This window comes from Fomitopsis serialis (genome assembly GCF_022376445.1).
Source record: "Fomitopsis serialis strain Sig1Antser10 chromosome Unknown B0H18scaffold_87, whole genome shotgun sequence".
NCBI lineage: Eukaryota > Fungi > Basidiomycota > Agaricomycetes > Polyporales > Fomitopsidaceae > Fomitopsis > Fomitopsis serialis.
Genome location: NW_025955047.1, coordinates 42,545 through 56,701, shown reverse-complemented (window position 1 = coordinate 56,701; position 14,157 = coordinate 42,545). Strand labels below are relative to the sequence as shown.

Below are 14,157 nucleotides of genomic sequence, written 5' to 3'. Positions count from 1 at the left end.
TTAGCACCTCACTAAGGGCTTATGATCCAAGGCTTGCCATCTTGACGTCGTCGGGGCGTGAGGCCGCTTGACAAACCCCTTCTACAACCACTGTCGATAACCAAAGCCCTGAACGAGGACCATCCGAGCCACTCGCGAGTTTCCTGCATCCCCGACACGTCACGTGCTTCACAGGGTCAGCTCCTGAATGGGTCGGACGCACATAGACAACGGGTGAGGCTTTCAGCAAGGCAGGTCTATGGCCGCTGTCAAGAGCACACGCTGGTCCAGGTGTTCGGTATATCGCTGATCTCGATAGGAACTCCGCGGTGGGGGCTTGTGTCCTTATCGAAAATCCGAGACGTCGTCATCGATGTTACTGATCACACGATCAGCTACTAACAGCACAGACCGCGGCCAGTGCATTCTGTGCGAGAATCGCGAAACGTTGCAGTTACGGCTTCTGTAAGGCCCTGCGGATATGCATCTGCATTCTGTAAATATGCGCATACATGGCACGGAGAGGGCACTCACTGGAACACGGAGCGCTCCAGTTCGGCTTGACTTCTGTGAAGCTTCCAAAGTAGCGTTCATAGGTCCCTGTCAGTACATCTGATGCGAGAAGAGATAGTGACACGACGGAACTTCAGACAGTCGACGGTAATTAGTAAAGACATAAGTGTGTCAACGGATTCACGACTACCTGAGGGACTCTCAACCGCCTATTCGTGAAATCGGCAAGCTCGACCGCGTGTCGAGCTCAAGATGCAGGAGGTGTCGTGCTCAAGAAACGACGCATCATTGTGAAATATACGATAGGCATCGCCGAGTGCGAGGTCTACTCGTACGAACCAAGCAAGGTCGAGTTCGACCCACCGACTATGACGACGATGACGACGTCGTCACTGTCGGCGAGGAGGACTCGGCATCCTCCTGGCGAGGGCTGCTCTTCGACGTCGACCCTTATGACGTCGATGAGGCTGGCGACCAGCCCTCGCAGCGGATTCCTGCGGACGGGCGGCACATTAGTTCTATGCACCTGGACGGACGAACAACCTACCGTCGATGCGCATTTCAGTCAATCTCGGCGATGCACTGAGGATTCACGGCGCTGGCCGGATGAGCGGGACGACTTGGTCCGCCCTCATACGCGCACTGTCGGTATCTTTGAAAGTCTTGCTCATGGACTTGGGGTTTATTTGGGGTTGTAGGCGGAATCGGAGCTTTGAGCCGCAGAAGATAAGTCAGGGTCGACAGAAACAGTGATGAGTCAAACACGCGCCTCGTTGTTCTTGTTCTCGAAGACGCGTTCGAATTTAATAGAGGCTGGAACGGAGTCGTCTCGAGTGACTGAATGGATGCTGGCTATGTTCGGCGAGATGCAGACTTCCTCTGTAAAGCGTGAGTACCACTCTGACTGGCGAAGCCTTGGCTACGGGTACTCGGTGGATGACGGTGAAGGATGGGGGGCACATGCAAGAAGGTTGAGGAAGTGGATTAACACTTACCGCCAGCAATAACGCAGCGAACTCAGCAGTGAATCTGTCCTTAGCCGTGCGAGACGGAATGCTCCTGTTCACTGAACCCATGTGAGTACACGCGGAATGTCGGGTCCAGAGGAACCGACTCGTAGCCGTTCGCAGCTGCATGTAGCATCTATAATCGTCATATATCAGTGCACATTCACGGGCATGCAGAACTAAACCTACCTTTTCCTCTCGAGCGTCTCATTGCTAAGGGAGCACCACTCGGTCTTAGGCTCAGAGACCTGAAGCGTCATGCGGTTAGGCGGTGGGAATCCGCATACACCGAGAAATATGCATACCTTTCCCTCAGTGAACTGCTCGTTCTTTGAAGCGTCGACTCGCAGTAGCTCGTAGTGGGTCAGCGAGGAGCATATGGATCACTGGCACGGGAACGGAACCGAAAGGTTAGGCGCCGAGAAAGCGTGTCTTGATTAGCGCCGCCCCGGCCCCTGGGAAATTGATCCCGCGATAGCGTCCACATCAAGATTGCATCTCTACCGAACTTACCTCCTCCTCCTCCTCCTCCTCCTCCTCCTCCTCCACATCGTCAAGACGCCGACGGCGCCTGTGGCTGTCGGTCGATGGCTAAACGGATCCCTATCCTCCTCCTCCTCCACGCCCCTTAATTAGCCGGTTTTCTACACTGTTGTTGCAATGGGCCCGTCATCATTTCCGAGTGAGTTCATGATTTGCTGATCCGCGTATACACCGCGTTGTAACTGCGTTGACATTTCTTGGGTAGACATTTTTACGGTGCCACTGTACACACTCCCGGGCTCCCGAACCGAACCGAAGTCCTTGGAACGCTCCGCCGCACAGGTTGCCTGAAGACGCCCCGCTATTGCTACGTTGTCCTCCTCTGGCGTGCCATCGACAGACTCTCTGCAGACTGGCTTCTCTTGTGCTGCTCTGGCTACCTCACTCAGGGAATCTGTGTCTGGTGTCAGCGGCTCCAGTAACCTCCCTTGGCCCCGTGTCGTTCCCACTACAATGCAGCAGGGCTCTACCTCGGAGCTAACCCAGGAGGAGCGCACCTTACAACCTCATCCCGCACTGGTCTACCGCTGCGCCGATTTGTCTGCGCAGGTTCACTCGATGCTCGGAAGATTGGAAGCCAGCAACAGGTACTAAGCCCAGCTTGAGAGCAGGGTTAAAGGTGCGTCGGCATTGGCGGTGGTGCGCTTCGCACGGTCAGAGGGCTAAATTGATGATTGCGTGATGACAGAGTTGGCGGTGCGCCTAAGGCTCCATATGCAGCTGTGCGAAAGGCAGCAGCAGGGCATCAACTGTACGTCCTCTTCGCATCGTGTAATTGCTTAGGAAATCCTGACCGATGACAGGCGAAGTGCGCAATTAAGTCATCCGTCAATTCGCGCAGTCGCTGGCAGACGTGAGGGCTGCGCACGGAGTGGGTCATCGTCGGCTTCGAGGGTGTCGGCCTGCGCTCGGACTCGTTTTTTTTTCGTACAGCTCTAGCTAATATCGTAAGCCTACTACATGTATTCCGTCAATCGTTTTGTACCATTATGTGTATCATCCCACGTGGATCTACCTTGGTATAGAATGCGATGGCTACTGCGAAAACGAACGACGATGCGCTGTCTATTTGAGCTCTGACGTCGGCCGTACTGTCTCCAAAACGTATACTCATTAAAATTCTTCCCTAGTATCGGGATTCAACGCGGTTTGATGTGGACACACGATAATAACAATTGTGGAGAACAAGTATTTACTATCACAGCACATCAAAAAGTTATACATCCCTGTAGGCAGTCACCGGCGCTTGTCTGCCCCCTCTCAATCGCGCGATTAAAAGGGCGCAACCAAGCTCGGGCCGGTTTCAGGGGCGGATCAGTGGGTATGCTCTAGACACTGTAACATGCAGCCACAGGTCGCTACCGCCTGCGTCCATGAGTTCTTTGCGGCTGACGGGCGATCACGTGCATTCAGTTACATGGCAACGTTCGAGGGTCGGTACTCACACTTTGGAAAGAGCTCAGCCTGGACACGCAGCACCGGCACCGGCCCTGGGGAGGAGGATACGCCGCGGACTCGGAAGAGGCTGGATGAGTTGAGAGGATCGTTATCTGTGATTCTTGTCCTGATGGGCGGCCGGGTGTACGGATTAGGCCCTCACTGTCATCCGCGCTCTTAGTGTTTCGCCCACATGCACCCATTCATATGAGCTGCTGCCTACGGCACGCATTACGACGGTTCTTTCCTTCCATGAGACTGTCAGTCCGAATTTTCATGTGTCGATAGCCTTGAAGCTCCACTGTCTAAGGACTCCCGTTATTTAGCCTCCGTCACAAATCATTGCAATGAGGACTCTACGCTCACAATTTCGATTTAACTACATATGGGACAGGGGTGTCACAGGAGGGGAGAAGGCGTGTACTACACATCGAGAACACAAAGGAACGAGAAATACACAGTGAGGAATTGTAGGTAGACTAGCTATGTACCAAGCGAGTCCTATCACGTTGGACTCAATTGACCGTGATTAGCGCGAACGGCTCCCGCCCTGTATTAGGAACGTCCTCGATCAGCTCGTCTAGCAGGTAAAGCCAATGGGCCACCTCTGTATCGAGGCAGATGTCGTCAAGCGCGTCCCACACGCAGTCGTCGCATACGGACTTGCGCCTCCTCACCGTTCTGAACTTCACGTGGTCCAGTTTGAGACGCACGGCCGCGCGCGCACTCGGCAGATACAACGCATCGACCACGGGCAGCTCCAGGACGCGCAGATCAGAGCACAGCTTGGAGATCTCAAGTAGGCCCGGGATGGTCGGGGCGGGCAGGGACATCAGGTCGTCGTCGGTGATCGTCGGCACAGGGATCGGCAGGTACCTGGGGTAGTCCGAGGGCAGTTCCGAGAGAAGAGTGATCTTCAGCGAGCGCAGAGCAGGCCAGGCCTTGAGGATTCCGTCGAGGGCGAAGCCGCTTGTCCAGAAAGCCGTAGCACCAGAGAGCGCGACAGACCGGAGAGATTGCATCCTGGACAGCACAGACAGCACAGCAGCAGCGAAGGGCACGGCGACCTTGGAGCGCTGTTCGCGGGAGGTCTGCGGCCAGGCCGCCACTGCCACGCCCTCGAGTATGTCTCCGAATGTGTCGACCAAGATCATGAGACAGCCCTTCAGGTCGTCCAAGGTGCATGGGTTGTGCGGCCTGAGAGAGACGTGCCGGAGTTTGGGACAGCGCAGAGAGGCCAGTAGAGCCTTGACGGAGCCGACAGGCGCAGAGACATCGAGGGACTGCAGTACGAGGAACGGGGCCTTGTAGTCACCGCCTGGAAGGGCGAACTCGCGGCGAGTCTTGAGCGTCAGATGGGCAAGGCTGCGGCACCACGAGAGGACGACCAGCGACTCGAACCTCGGCGCTGCCCAGTACCTCGTCAGCGCAGTCACCGCCATCCACGATCCGACTCACTGCATATGCGGATCTGTGTCAGGTCCGGCGCGGCCTCTTGGATCCGCACGAGCATGTAGTCCGTCAGCTGGTCGCGCGCCGTCAGGATCCGCTTGTACTTGCACTTCGTCTTCGTCGACATCTCGAACTGCGGGCCGTACACCTCGTCCCAGTGCTGCACGTCGAGGTAGCGCAGCGTACGCGGGATGAGGAGCAAGAGATCCACGTCGAACGCCGAGTCGACGTACCAGACCGCGCGGCGCAGGCGGGGGAGGAGCGGCTTCCCGCCGTTCGCTGCCGAGAGCGCGCGCCAGACGAGGATGTCGACGGGCGAGCGGTTGAGCCCGTTGGTGGAGAGGATGCGCCGCGCGTGATGCTGGAACCGAGCGAACCGGTCAGGACAGAACCCGTCGCGCATGACCTAAGATAATTCCAGTTTAGTTATCAAGAACAAGAGGGCATGGGGTCGTACGTAGATCGGGCAGACAGCGACGAGAGTCTTCCTCTTCTTCCGCAGCGGCTTCGGATCCCTACGCTTCCATACGCCCAGCACCAGGAGGAGCGGGTCGAGGTGGTCCAAGTGGCTCCAGAGAACGTCGAGCGCAGGCTCGTACAGAGCTCTCCCAGCCAGCGCGGCGTCAATTAAGGTCGCGTTCCATTTGTTCTTGGTAGCGGCTTTCTCGTCGTAGTCGCCGGTAGAGGTGGGCTGCACGGCAAAGTAGCTGAAGATCTCATCGAGAAGTTCGCGGCAGCGCAGAACGCGGAAGGCCATTGACGGTGTCGCACGAAGCAGAAACTGGACTTTGAGCGTTATTTAGGTATCGCTTTCGGACAGATGAAGGAGCTGCAAGCGATGAGGAAGATACAGGATCAGGCTGAGGAGGAGGAGGAGGAGGAGGAGGAAGAGAAGGAGGGTCTCTTGAACGAAGTTGAACTTAAGAACTTAAAGAGGCGCGATCGACTCACGTGATTTGGAAATCGCAGGTCTGCCTGAGCAGTGAGCAGCGCAAGCCCGTCGGACCATTGGATCACCTCATTACAAGCTTCATGACTAATCATTGACATTACGGAAAGGATCCCGACAATACAATACAACGTGGAAGAGTATTCTGATGAACGGGAAGTAAAGCGTGGGTACAGATGTCGAAGTGGCAGAGGGATGCATCAGGACTTGGACCTTCAACAGCGTAGCCTGCACTGCAAGGCCGACCCTCCCACGCACCACTACTTGGCTCCGAAGGTCACGATCGAGGCAAAAGCATCACTTGTGGATGAAGTACTCGCCCCCTGCAACATCGTGTCCTCTACGATAACGCCAGGGCACGTTTACCACAGTGTAGCACACGCTTCGTCGTCCTTCGCTTCACCACGAGTTTGATTTTGAACTGTAGAGGACGAGCATCCGAGCCAGTGAGCCATGGCATCAGTGTCAGCAGAGCAGAAGTCAGCAGACAGGCTCGAGTCTGTTCCCCGTGGCCAGCTTGAAAACGCGCAGATCAGAACAGTGATCCGGGATTGTAGGCAGCGTTCCGTGCCGGGGCAACACGCAGCTCGATCTAGAGCTCGCTCAGAGGTGATACAAAGCTGAGCAGTGTCCAGCCAACACCGGAGCAACATCCCGGGAGCCGGACCAGGGGTGTAGAGGTTCGAACGAGATGGCCACGGCGCCGACGCAGACAGCGCTGTAGCGGCCAATGGGATGGACTAGCCCCATGTCATCCCCGAGACTAACTCATGTTGGCCGCGCTCTCGAGAATGTGACGGAGAGCGTGACTGCCCGCGAGCCAGGATTTGAAGTCGCGCCTTCAGAGGCAGAAAATCTGCCCGGTGAAGTCAGCAGAAGTGAAGAGAATCATACGAGAGCGGGTCGCTTACTTCCTGCATTAAAAGGTATTGATGCTATCCATAGAAACGGTGTGTATGTGCGCACCACAAACAGTGACCGATACGATACCGCATTGTTGTCTGGTGTCTCTGTGCACTGGGAGCGATAGCCGCACTTGCGCAGGAAGCGAAAAAGGTATGCATGTGGTCGAGGTCACTCCGAACTCGGGGCCATACGAAACCGGGTCACAGACTACAGCCCGCGGGAGCGACGTGCAACAGCACCCTTTGCAAGATCGCACAATGATTCGTCAACGCTGCGAACCAGAGCATTAGCGGATATCCTTCCGCAACATGTCTGGATCACTCACCGCTCGTCGTAGCCTGAGTAGATCGCAGCTCATCCTGGAGCGCCGCTATCACCACGTCGCGTTCTGTAACCCAAGACTATGAACAATCGACACATACTAGTCTCCCCTAGGCAGACCCTAAAGAAGACCTCTTTAAGTGGGGGAGAGGACTAGACACATACACTGCGCGATCAAAACGGACCCCCAACGGCCCTACCCATCCCCTGCTTGACCCCAGGAGCGACGTCGCAAGCGCTGACAAGCCACGCCCCAGCCGACACACTGTTACTATGTCCACCCGCGCGCACACTCACCGACTGGTAGGCCTTGTACCTGGATGAAGATAAGGACCGGGGGGAGGGGGTCAGAGTATATAAAACAATTTTCGATGTACATACCTCACACCATTGCCCTTCGGGCATCGTCCGTGCCCGGGACACTCGCGCTCGTCGACCCGCTTTTCGCTTGTTCACACGCGCATCCTGTCCGCGAGTTCCGTCTCGAGCTGTTCAATCAGTGTCGTCGACAGCCAGGCGAGAGTCGGTGCCACTTCCGACCGAGCGTATCCCCAGAAACAGCCTGTTGAGTATATGATCGCTTTCTCGGGTTATCATTACCAGCAGCAGAGTCGTCAGCGACCGGCCCTACAGCTCCATACGACCGCTTGAGCGGGACTCTGAGGTCGCCTGCCAACTTGCCAGTGTTGACCGGGTATTGGTACGCAGATATTACGGCGTGTAGAGTAAGAGAAAAGAAAGAGAGGGTAGTGGTGCAGCCTGTGCGGCCTAGCGGGATGAGTACTAGGTCACGGTGGTTGAGAAGATGGAGAGGACAACCAGGAGCGAGTTCGACGGAGAGAGATGCATCTGATCACCAAGATCTTTCCAGATTTGTCTCCGCGAGCGCTCAATCGCTCAGGTCCTTCCCGCGACCACGACGACCACCTCTATAGCTCTGGCTTGGTTCCATCCCTACATCGCTAGACCTTCTCTCATTGATACAGAGTGTGTACTGGAATGAGCAGCTTGATGCGATGCGCAGCTTCTGCTTCGTAACAAATCTGCGCGGCTGGCAGTAGGGCCTCTTCTCTTGTTCACTGGTGACCACTTTTCTCGGTTGTTCTTCCTGTGCGCTGGTATCGTCGTTCCTCTCGCGGGCTCATCTATTAAATCTACGGTACGGTTGATTAGTGACTGTCCAGGTTTCACTATGATTGAGGCCGACCTGTGGACGCGTGTGTGTGTGTCAGGTAAGCGGAGACACAGAGGTTTACCCGACGATCATGACTAATAGCCGCTTATAACCTTCATGATCCTTTCACTCTCGACTCTTGTGCGGCCCAATTGCACGAAGACGCACCCAGCTGCGACCTCTCATCCTTCCGCCGTACGGATCCAGGTCCCCCTCTGGCCCTAACATATGTGCATCACTGTGACACGAGCCTGACAGGGGAATGCACGTGACGTCACGCTGGGTGTGCATAATGCGAACGCGCGGCGCGCGATCCCTGCAACCGGCCATACGATTCGTATAGCAAGTGGGCCCGCTTGCGTCGTGTTGGAGAAGTGCTCAGGCATGCTTCCATCTGACCTTGATTGCGGCCATGGAGTCGACTGCAGTATTCCATGACAGCAACCAAGTTTCGGTCAGATTGAGGGGTATGTTGCGGCTGTTTTTGTGCCGTCGACTGAGTAGGTTCTTGATTTTGGGATCTGGGCAGTGAACTAGGACGTGAGCCGTGAGTACTCGAGTCGTGATTCCCTCAAAATAAATTTTGCACTGATCGTACGTTCAATGTTCGCCTGATATTCTAGCTACTACCCTGTTGCTAGACCCCGAGCGTAAAAGTGAGCTCAGGCGGACCGTATTGGACCTATTACCTCGGGGATATTTCCATGAGGTTTGCATCATACAGGGAAATACCGACAGCAAGCTAGGCTGTAGCAGAGGAAGCGGATGGCCCGACGGGACACGGAGGGATCAGACCTCTCCCGACGACCTCCGTCTATGCGCGCTCTCCTGTGGAGGGTCTCAAACTATGGGATTAGTTGTCGAATGTCTGATGCCATTATTTACAGTACTTATGGATGAGTCGTGTAGTCTTCGACAGCCGGTGGAGCCTATCCTAGTGTATATCAAGTAATCATATCTTCCGGCCTGCCCCCCTGATAGGACGCAGCCAATATCACTGCAGCAGGTCAGCGTAGACATAAGAACAAACTTGCGTTGGATACATAAGTGAGTAGTAAAGAACGGTGGAACGACACAGACAGCTCGGGTGACTCACACGGTGTGACTGTCACATTGATGCTTGCGTGGTTCAAGATCAACCATCGTTCGACTCTTACCAGCACTTCTCCCAGAGTCCCAACCTCCCCCATTTCGTGTGCCGCACGGGTGCGGCCCACTCCGTTGACTTTACTCTATACCGTATAATCACGACTATTCCCGGCGATCACCATCATGTCTTCAAGTCCGTTCACCGTTCTCATCCAATACGACGTCAGCGTTCGCAACGCGAAGACTTCCTGCTTCTCTACCACTAAATCCGATGCATTACAATTGATTTTTCCGTATCTCAAACAAGACCTCTGGAGTCTGGGGATTCCTCTGCCCACTCTATCGAGCATGCTCAATTGGTCGCAAGGCGTGATTATGTGCTATTGGGACGGGGAGACGGCTCGGAAATACGGTGTAAGTGTCCCCAACATCATTTTGCGGCCATGGCACGGCGTCGTTTCTTTGTCTCACTCGCTCGATTTGCAGGTGAAGGTCATGGGCAAAGTAGATTCCGCTGTGCGCTTGGGCCGTTTGCCAGAGCTCAGCATGTAAGTACCGTGGTCGTTATCCCGAAATGATTCCCTGGGCAGGTTGACTCAACGTGGTTGTGTCTGTAGTAAAGAGATGAGATTGCCGTCTTGGTATGATACCCTGGTTATCGTGATATATTCCCGCGACTGATCCCGTACATCCAGGATCAACGTGAGCGGACCGATCCCACCCAGCGTAGTGGGACCTCCCAAACGACCCCGGTCTCCATACAACGACTCCCCTCAGGCTAAGCGCCCCCGTGACGACCGCTACTCTAGCGAACGGATCTCAGTCGACACCGCTGCAGGTACTACTCTGGGCAACACTACTCCGGCATCCCACTCGGCGTCAGCTCGCGGCCCGTCTCACTACGAATCGGTACAGCCTCGTCTGGCCAACCTCTCTAGCGCTCCTACTTCACAGGCTACTCCGACGGACTCTTCAATGTCACGGCTCGATAACACTCACTTAAATCGGAAGAGGCAACCTACTGGCGGATCTGGATCGGGGCCTCACGTTACTGTACTGCATGATCGTGTCAACACAAACGTACCTACACGTGCCAAGGCTGCGGACATCACAAACTCGACCAAGCCTGAAGCTTCTGTGGGGGACACTACCGCTCGTTCTCAGGTAGACTCTGTGGCTCGCTCAGCTCCGGCTCCCCCGGTCACTTCTGGCGGTAACACTAGGGCTACTGCCTCGACTGTCGATCCACGTTCCGCTGCCCAACGTAGGATCTCCTCTGGACCTGCGAACAACGCCTCTGGTAGCTCCTCTGGATCGGCCTCACGTATCGCAACTGTCCCGTCTCGATCATCTGTTATCTCTACGCAGGTCTTGTACATGGCACTCGGGATACCCTGTCCTCACGACCCGTGCCGAAAGGTTGCGCAGGAGCTCAAGAATGCGACAGAGAAGATAGTCGCGCTGGTCCAGGAAGTGGACGCATCCAAGAGGGAAGCTGCAAATTGGGACCATGCGCGGACCCGCATGGAGGCGAAGAACATCGAGATAGAAGCGAAGAACATGAGTGAGTGAAATTTTTCACCTTGCGTATGCCCGTCGCCGTTGAGAACGTGTGATGGCAGCCTTGGAAGCGAGGATCAGGCAAGGAAACCGGGACCTCGAACGCGAGCGCCAGCATGTCGCTAGTAAGTGTTACTCCACGGTCGTGCGGTTGCTCAAGCTGATACTTCCGCTTGTCTGGCTGAAGGCTATATGCAAGTGATTGAGACCGAGAAGGCCATTGTTCGCGTGATCGCCAAAGACAAAGAAGGTAGGTTTTCCGCTTGGGTACCGGTCGTAAGGTTGGGCTGACATGGAGAAGGCCTCGAGAAGCGGGTTGACTGCTTGGTGGCGGAGATACAGAAGCTTGCACCTGTAGGCTACGGTGAGTCTACTTCGTTCTCGGGGATGTACGGGATATGTGCTGATTGTTGACAGACTTTAGTCACCTTAAGCAGGGACGAGCCACAGGCGGATCAATCTATCGTGTGGAAACCCAGGACGAGCACGTCTCGCAAGATCGCGGTCAGTAGGATAGCACATACTATCGTCATCATTTTCTGTCACATGTACCACCGTTCGTTTTGTATGCAACGATACATCTGGTGACCATCTCTGAAGGATAGCTCAGACGACGTGAAGCGATCGTGAGATCATACCACCAACATCCACCGGGTCATCCGCTGATCGTGACAGTGCCCTCCTCGAGATTCTGAATCTGGTCCCCCGCCGATTGTGCGCGCAACGCTGCACAGTGTGGATATGTTAGTAATGTTGTTCGACGAAGACACGTCTACTAGCCAGCCTGAGGCCCATCTGAAACAGCACCGCTCACGGACCATCCTGCTAGCATGGAATTGCAATAACCTATAAGTATGAGTCACCTGCGTGCTTGTCATAGCAGAGGACGATCCCTCCTGCATAGGATGCACATCACTGACATCAGGATTGGGAGTATGCTCTGTGCAGATAGAATGCATACTCCCATACAGCGAACCGTGCGCGTGAATACATACTTAAATATAGATAGGATGTTACTTGCAACCGGACACCTCAGGGTCCCGCCCCATAATCTGCGGCGACGAGAGCGTCTCCGCTGAGGCGCGATATCTCCACGAACGCGTCCATGAGCGCCGGTACGACGAACGGCCCGCTGCATTCTCGGCGAACGTCCGCCACGGCCCACTCCGCAGCCTCGCGCCGCCGCCGCTCTTGCTGAACCGCGGACTCCGCCGCCCTCCTCGCCTCCGACTCGGCCTCCAGTCGCGCGCGGAGGCCTCGAATGCGGATGTCAGCTCTCCCATTCGTCTCGCAGGAGTGTAGGCAGGAGATCGGAACACGCACCGCTGGCCTCGTCGTCCATCGTCTTGCGCACTTCCGCGGGCCTGGGGGCCATTGAAGGCTCTGGCACGGGACGCGCTCCCAACCGTTCTAGGTCCCGTACAAGGCGGTCCTCCCGGGCGACGAGGGCGGAGAGCTCTCGTCTTACGTCCCACACCTCGCGTGTCAGGTTGCCGACGCTGTCTCCGGGCATCACAGAGCTCATGCTCGATGCGGCGCTCCAGGTCGACAGGATAGAAGGGTGCGCCCGCGGAGAAGACGACGCTCTGGACATGGGGGTCTGCGGAGAGGTGCGCTCGGTGCCGTGGGTAGTGGCTGCGTATGATTGCTTAGGAGGGGTCGGTGCTCGAAGGGCCATGCCATCGCTCTTCTCCTTCTCCTCTACTTTGATTCTGGTCGACGGGCCTGCTTCCGCGACGGGCTGCGGACTGGCTCCTTCCATCCGAGTTGTGTGCGTCGCCAAGCCAGAGTGTGCGTTTGCTAAGGGGTTGCGGGGGCTATCGAACCGTTGCGATGTATCGTCGAAATGTGCTGAAAACGCCCGGAATAGATCAGGATGTCGTTATGCATTGAACGCGGGCGATACAGTGTCCGCTGCACGAGAAACTTGCCTTTTCGTGAGAAAGCCGCGCTGGTGGGTGGACCGATGGGCAACGGGGCCATCCTCGATAGAGCGTAGGTTCTTGGTGCACTCTGGATTCTGCCAGTCGAAGCTGGATGTACCGACCGAGTAGTCGCAGCGGTTAATTTCTGTGTCGCCATAGACGGGCCCTTCACGCCCGGTGCAGTGATATATTGGCATCTACCCCTGTGAAGAAGCGACAACATCAGCAAAAATAAAGGAGAGGAAATGAATGATAGTCACTCCGCCTTCAAGCCTACCATAGAACTATCACATAAGTCAAGAAGCTGCTTGGTTGGCGGTGAACAAAAATGCTGCTCACATACTAAGCTCGGGTAAGAAATCAGCATCGATTGCGTCGAAGGCGATGGAGATACGTGCTTTCAGGTCCTGGACGTCGTAAGAAACATGATAATACGATCTAAATCTTGGAAAAGAATTGGATCCTCAACGTACCAAGTCCCGCTCGGTCCTCCACGTGCACACCGCTAGTCCGGACAACCCCTTACAAATGCAATCATCAAGGACAGGAAACCCAAGTGTCTTCAGGTCATCGCTAATGAAAGCGTCGAGGAACACAGAGACGGGCTGCTTATCGTCCTTCATTGTCCGGATCTTTTGGCCTCGGTAATGGATATGCAATGTAGTAGCGCTCATGGCGTCGCTTCTGAATCCGGGTCTACATATGGTCAATGCTCAATATTTAGGGTGAGTGCAGTCAGAAGTAGTCTCTGACCTTCTGCAACGGATCCTGATCGGCGCCAGGAGACTGCAATTTGTGCAAACGTCCCGAGTCGTCGTAGGAGTGGAACTTGGGGGAGTATCACCCTGGGCTTTTGGTGATTGCCCAACGAAGAGGTTCGACGTCGGGAGACAGGATACAACAACGGCCGTCACGGTCTACCTTGTGCTTTGTTTCAGTCCGACCCCTATGCATTGCACTGCTCCTCCAAGCCTGGCCCGGAGCGCTGATTGGCGCTGATTACGCCGATGGACGCGTTACCGTGACTACTCTTCGGTCATGTGAGCGTGACAGTCGCGTCGCGCATGTTGCGGCGGGTCCGGGCGGGAGTCGAAGCGACCACGGAGCTCCCTCAAGGCCTCAACCGGCAACCAACATCGTCGATACCTGTGCAGAACTATCATTTGACTGCTACTCTGGCTACCCTCTTTTTCAGCTGTCACGGCCAAGGTACCTCCACGGGACGAGCCTGAGTACTTTACCCACAAGTGATGCTCTCGTCGTGAACTCCAGGCTGTCGTCTCCATCTCCCCCCTCGCTCGC

General features: G+C 55.6%; 3 protein-coding genes across 3 annotated transcripts; 1 reads left to right on the top strand and 2 right to left on the bottom strand.

The window, feature by feature from the left end:
• Window positions 1-3,838: 3,838 nt before the first annotated feature.
• B0H18DRAFT_1106892 (uncharacterized protein) lies at window positions 3,839-5,829 on the bottom strand. Its single transcript, XM_048032696.1, has 3 exons — window positions 5,389-5,829; window positions 4,938-5,337; window positions 3,839-4,887 (listed from the first exon to the last, which is right to left on the bottom strand). The coding sequence occupies exons 1-3, from the start codon at window positions 5,686-5,688 to the stop codon at window positions 3,995-3,997; spliced, it is 1,593 nt and encodes a 530-aa protein (XP_047889021.1). The 5' UTR covers window positions 5,689-5,829; the 3' UTR covers window positions 3,839-3,994.
• A 3,616-nt stretch (window positions 5,830-9,445) lies between these two features.
• On the top strand, window positions 9,446-11,294 carry B0H18DRAFT_1030619 (uncharacterized protein). Its single transcript, XM_048030040.1, has 6 exons — window positions 9,446-9,784; window positions 9,857-9,918; window positions 9,988-10,011; window positions 10,066-10,934; window positions 10,993-11,055; window positions 11,118-11,294. The coding sequence occupies exons 2-6, from the start codon at window positions 9,866-9,868 to the stop codon at window positions 11,219-11,221; spliced, it is 1,113 nt and encodes a 370-aa protein (XP_047889020.1). The 5' UTR covers window positions 9,446-9,784; window positions 9,857-9,865; the 3' UTR covers window positions 11,222-11,294.
• Window positions 11,295-11,883: 589 nt separating this feature from the next.
• On the bottom strand, window positions 11,884-13,791 carry B0H18DRAFT_1030616 (uncharacterized protein). Its single transcript, XM_048030039.1, has 7 exons — window positions 13,640-13,791; window positions 13,329-13,553; window positions 13,195-13,262; window positions 13,116-13,139; window positions 12,862-13,058; window positions 12,254-12,781; window positions 11,884-12,186 (listed from the first exon to the last, which is right to left on the bottom strand). The coding sequence occupies exons 2-7, from the start codon at window positions 13,527-13,529 to the stop codon at window positions 11,963-11,965; spliced, it is 1,242 nt and encodes a 413-aa protein (XP_047889019.1). The 5' UTR covers window positions 13,530-13,553; window positions 13,640-13,791; the 3' UTR covers window positions 11,884-11,962.
• Between the last annotated feature and the right edge of the window lie 366 nt (window positions 13,792-14,157).

Excerpts from the sequence above, each read along its gene's own strand:
- B0H18DRAFT_1106892 (XM_048032696.1), bottom strand. The coding sequence starts at position 5,688 with ATGGCCTTCCGCGTTCTGCGCTGCCGCGAACTTCTCGATGAGATCTTC. Across the intron at positions 5,338-5,388 it reads TCGCTGTCTGCCCGATCTAC|GTCATGCGCGACGGGTTCTG; the intron begins GTACGACCCCAT and ends GAATTATCTTAG. Across the intron at positions 4,888-4,937 it reads GACACAGATCCGCATATGCA|CGCCGAGGTTCGAGTCGCTG; the intron begins GTGAGTCGGATC and ends GGTACTGGGCAG.
- B0H18DRAFT_1030619 (XM_048030040.1), top strand. The coding sequence starts at position 9,866 with ATGGGCAAAGTAGATTCCGCTGTGCGCTTGGGCCGTTTGCCAGAGCTC. Across the intron at positions 10,012-10,065 it reads GAGATGAGATTGCCGTCTTG|GATCAACGTGAGCGGACCGA; the intron begins GTATGATACCCT and ends CCGTACATCCAG. Across the intron at positions 11,056-11,117 it reads CGAGCGCCAGCATGTCGCTA|GCTATATGCAAGTGATTGAG; the intron begins GTAAGTGTTACT and ends GTCTGGCTGAAG.
- B0H18DRAFT_1030616 (XM_048030039.1), bottom strand. The coding sequence starts at position 13,529 with ATGAGCGCTACTACATTGCATATCCATTACCGAGGCCAAAAGATCCGG. Across the intron at positions 13,059-13,115 it reads ATGGTAGGCTTGAAGGCGGA|GGGTAGATGCCAATATATCA; the intron begins GTGACTATCATT and ends GCTTCTTCACAG. Across the intron at positions 12,187-12,253 it reads GATGGACGACGAGGCCAGCG|GCCTCCGCGCGCGACTGGAG; the intron begins GTGCGTGTTCCG and ends TCCGCATTCGAG.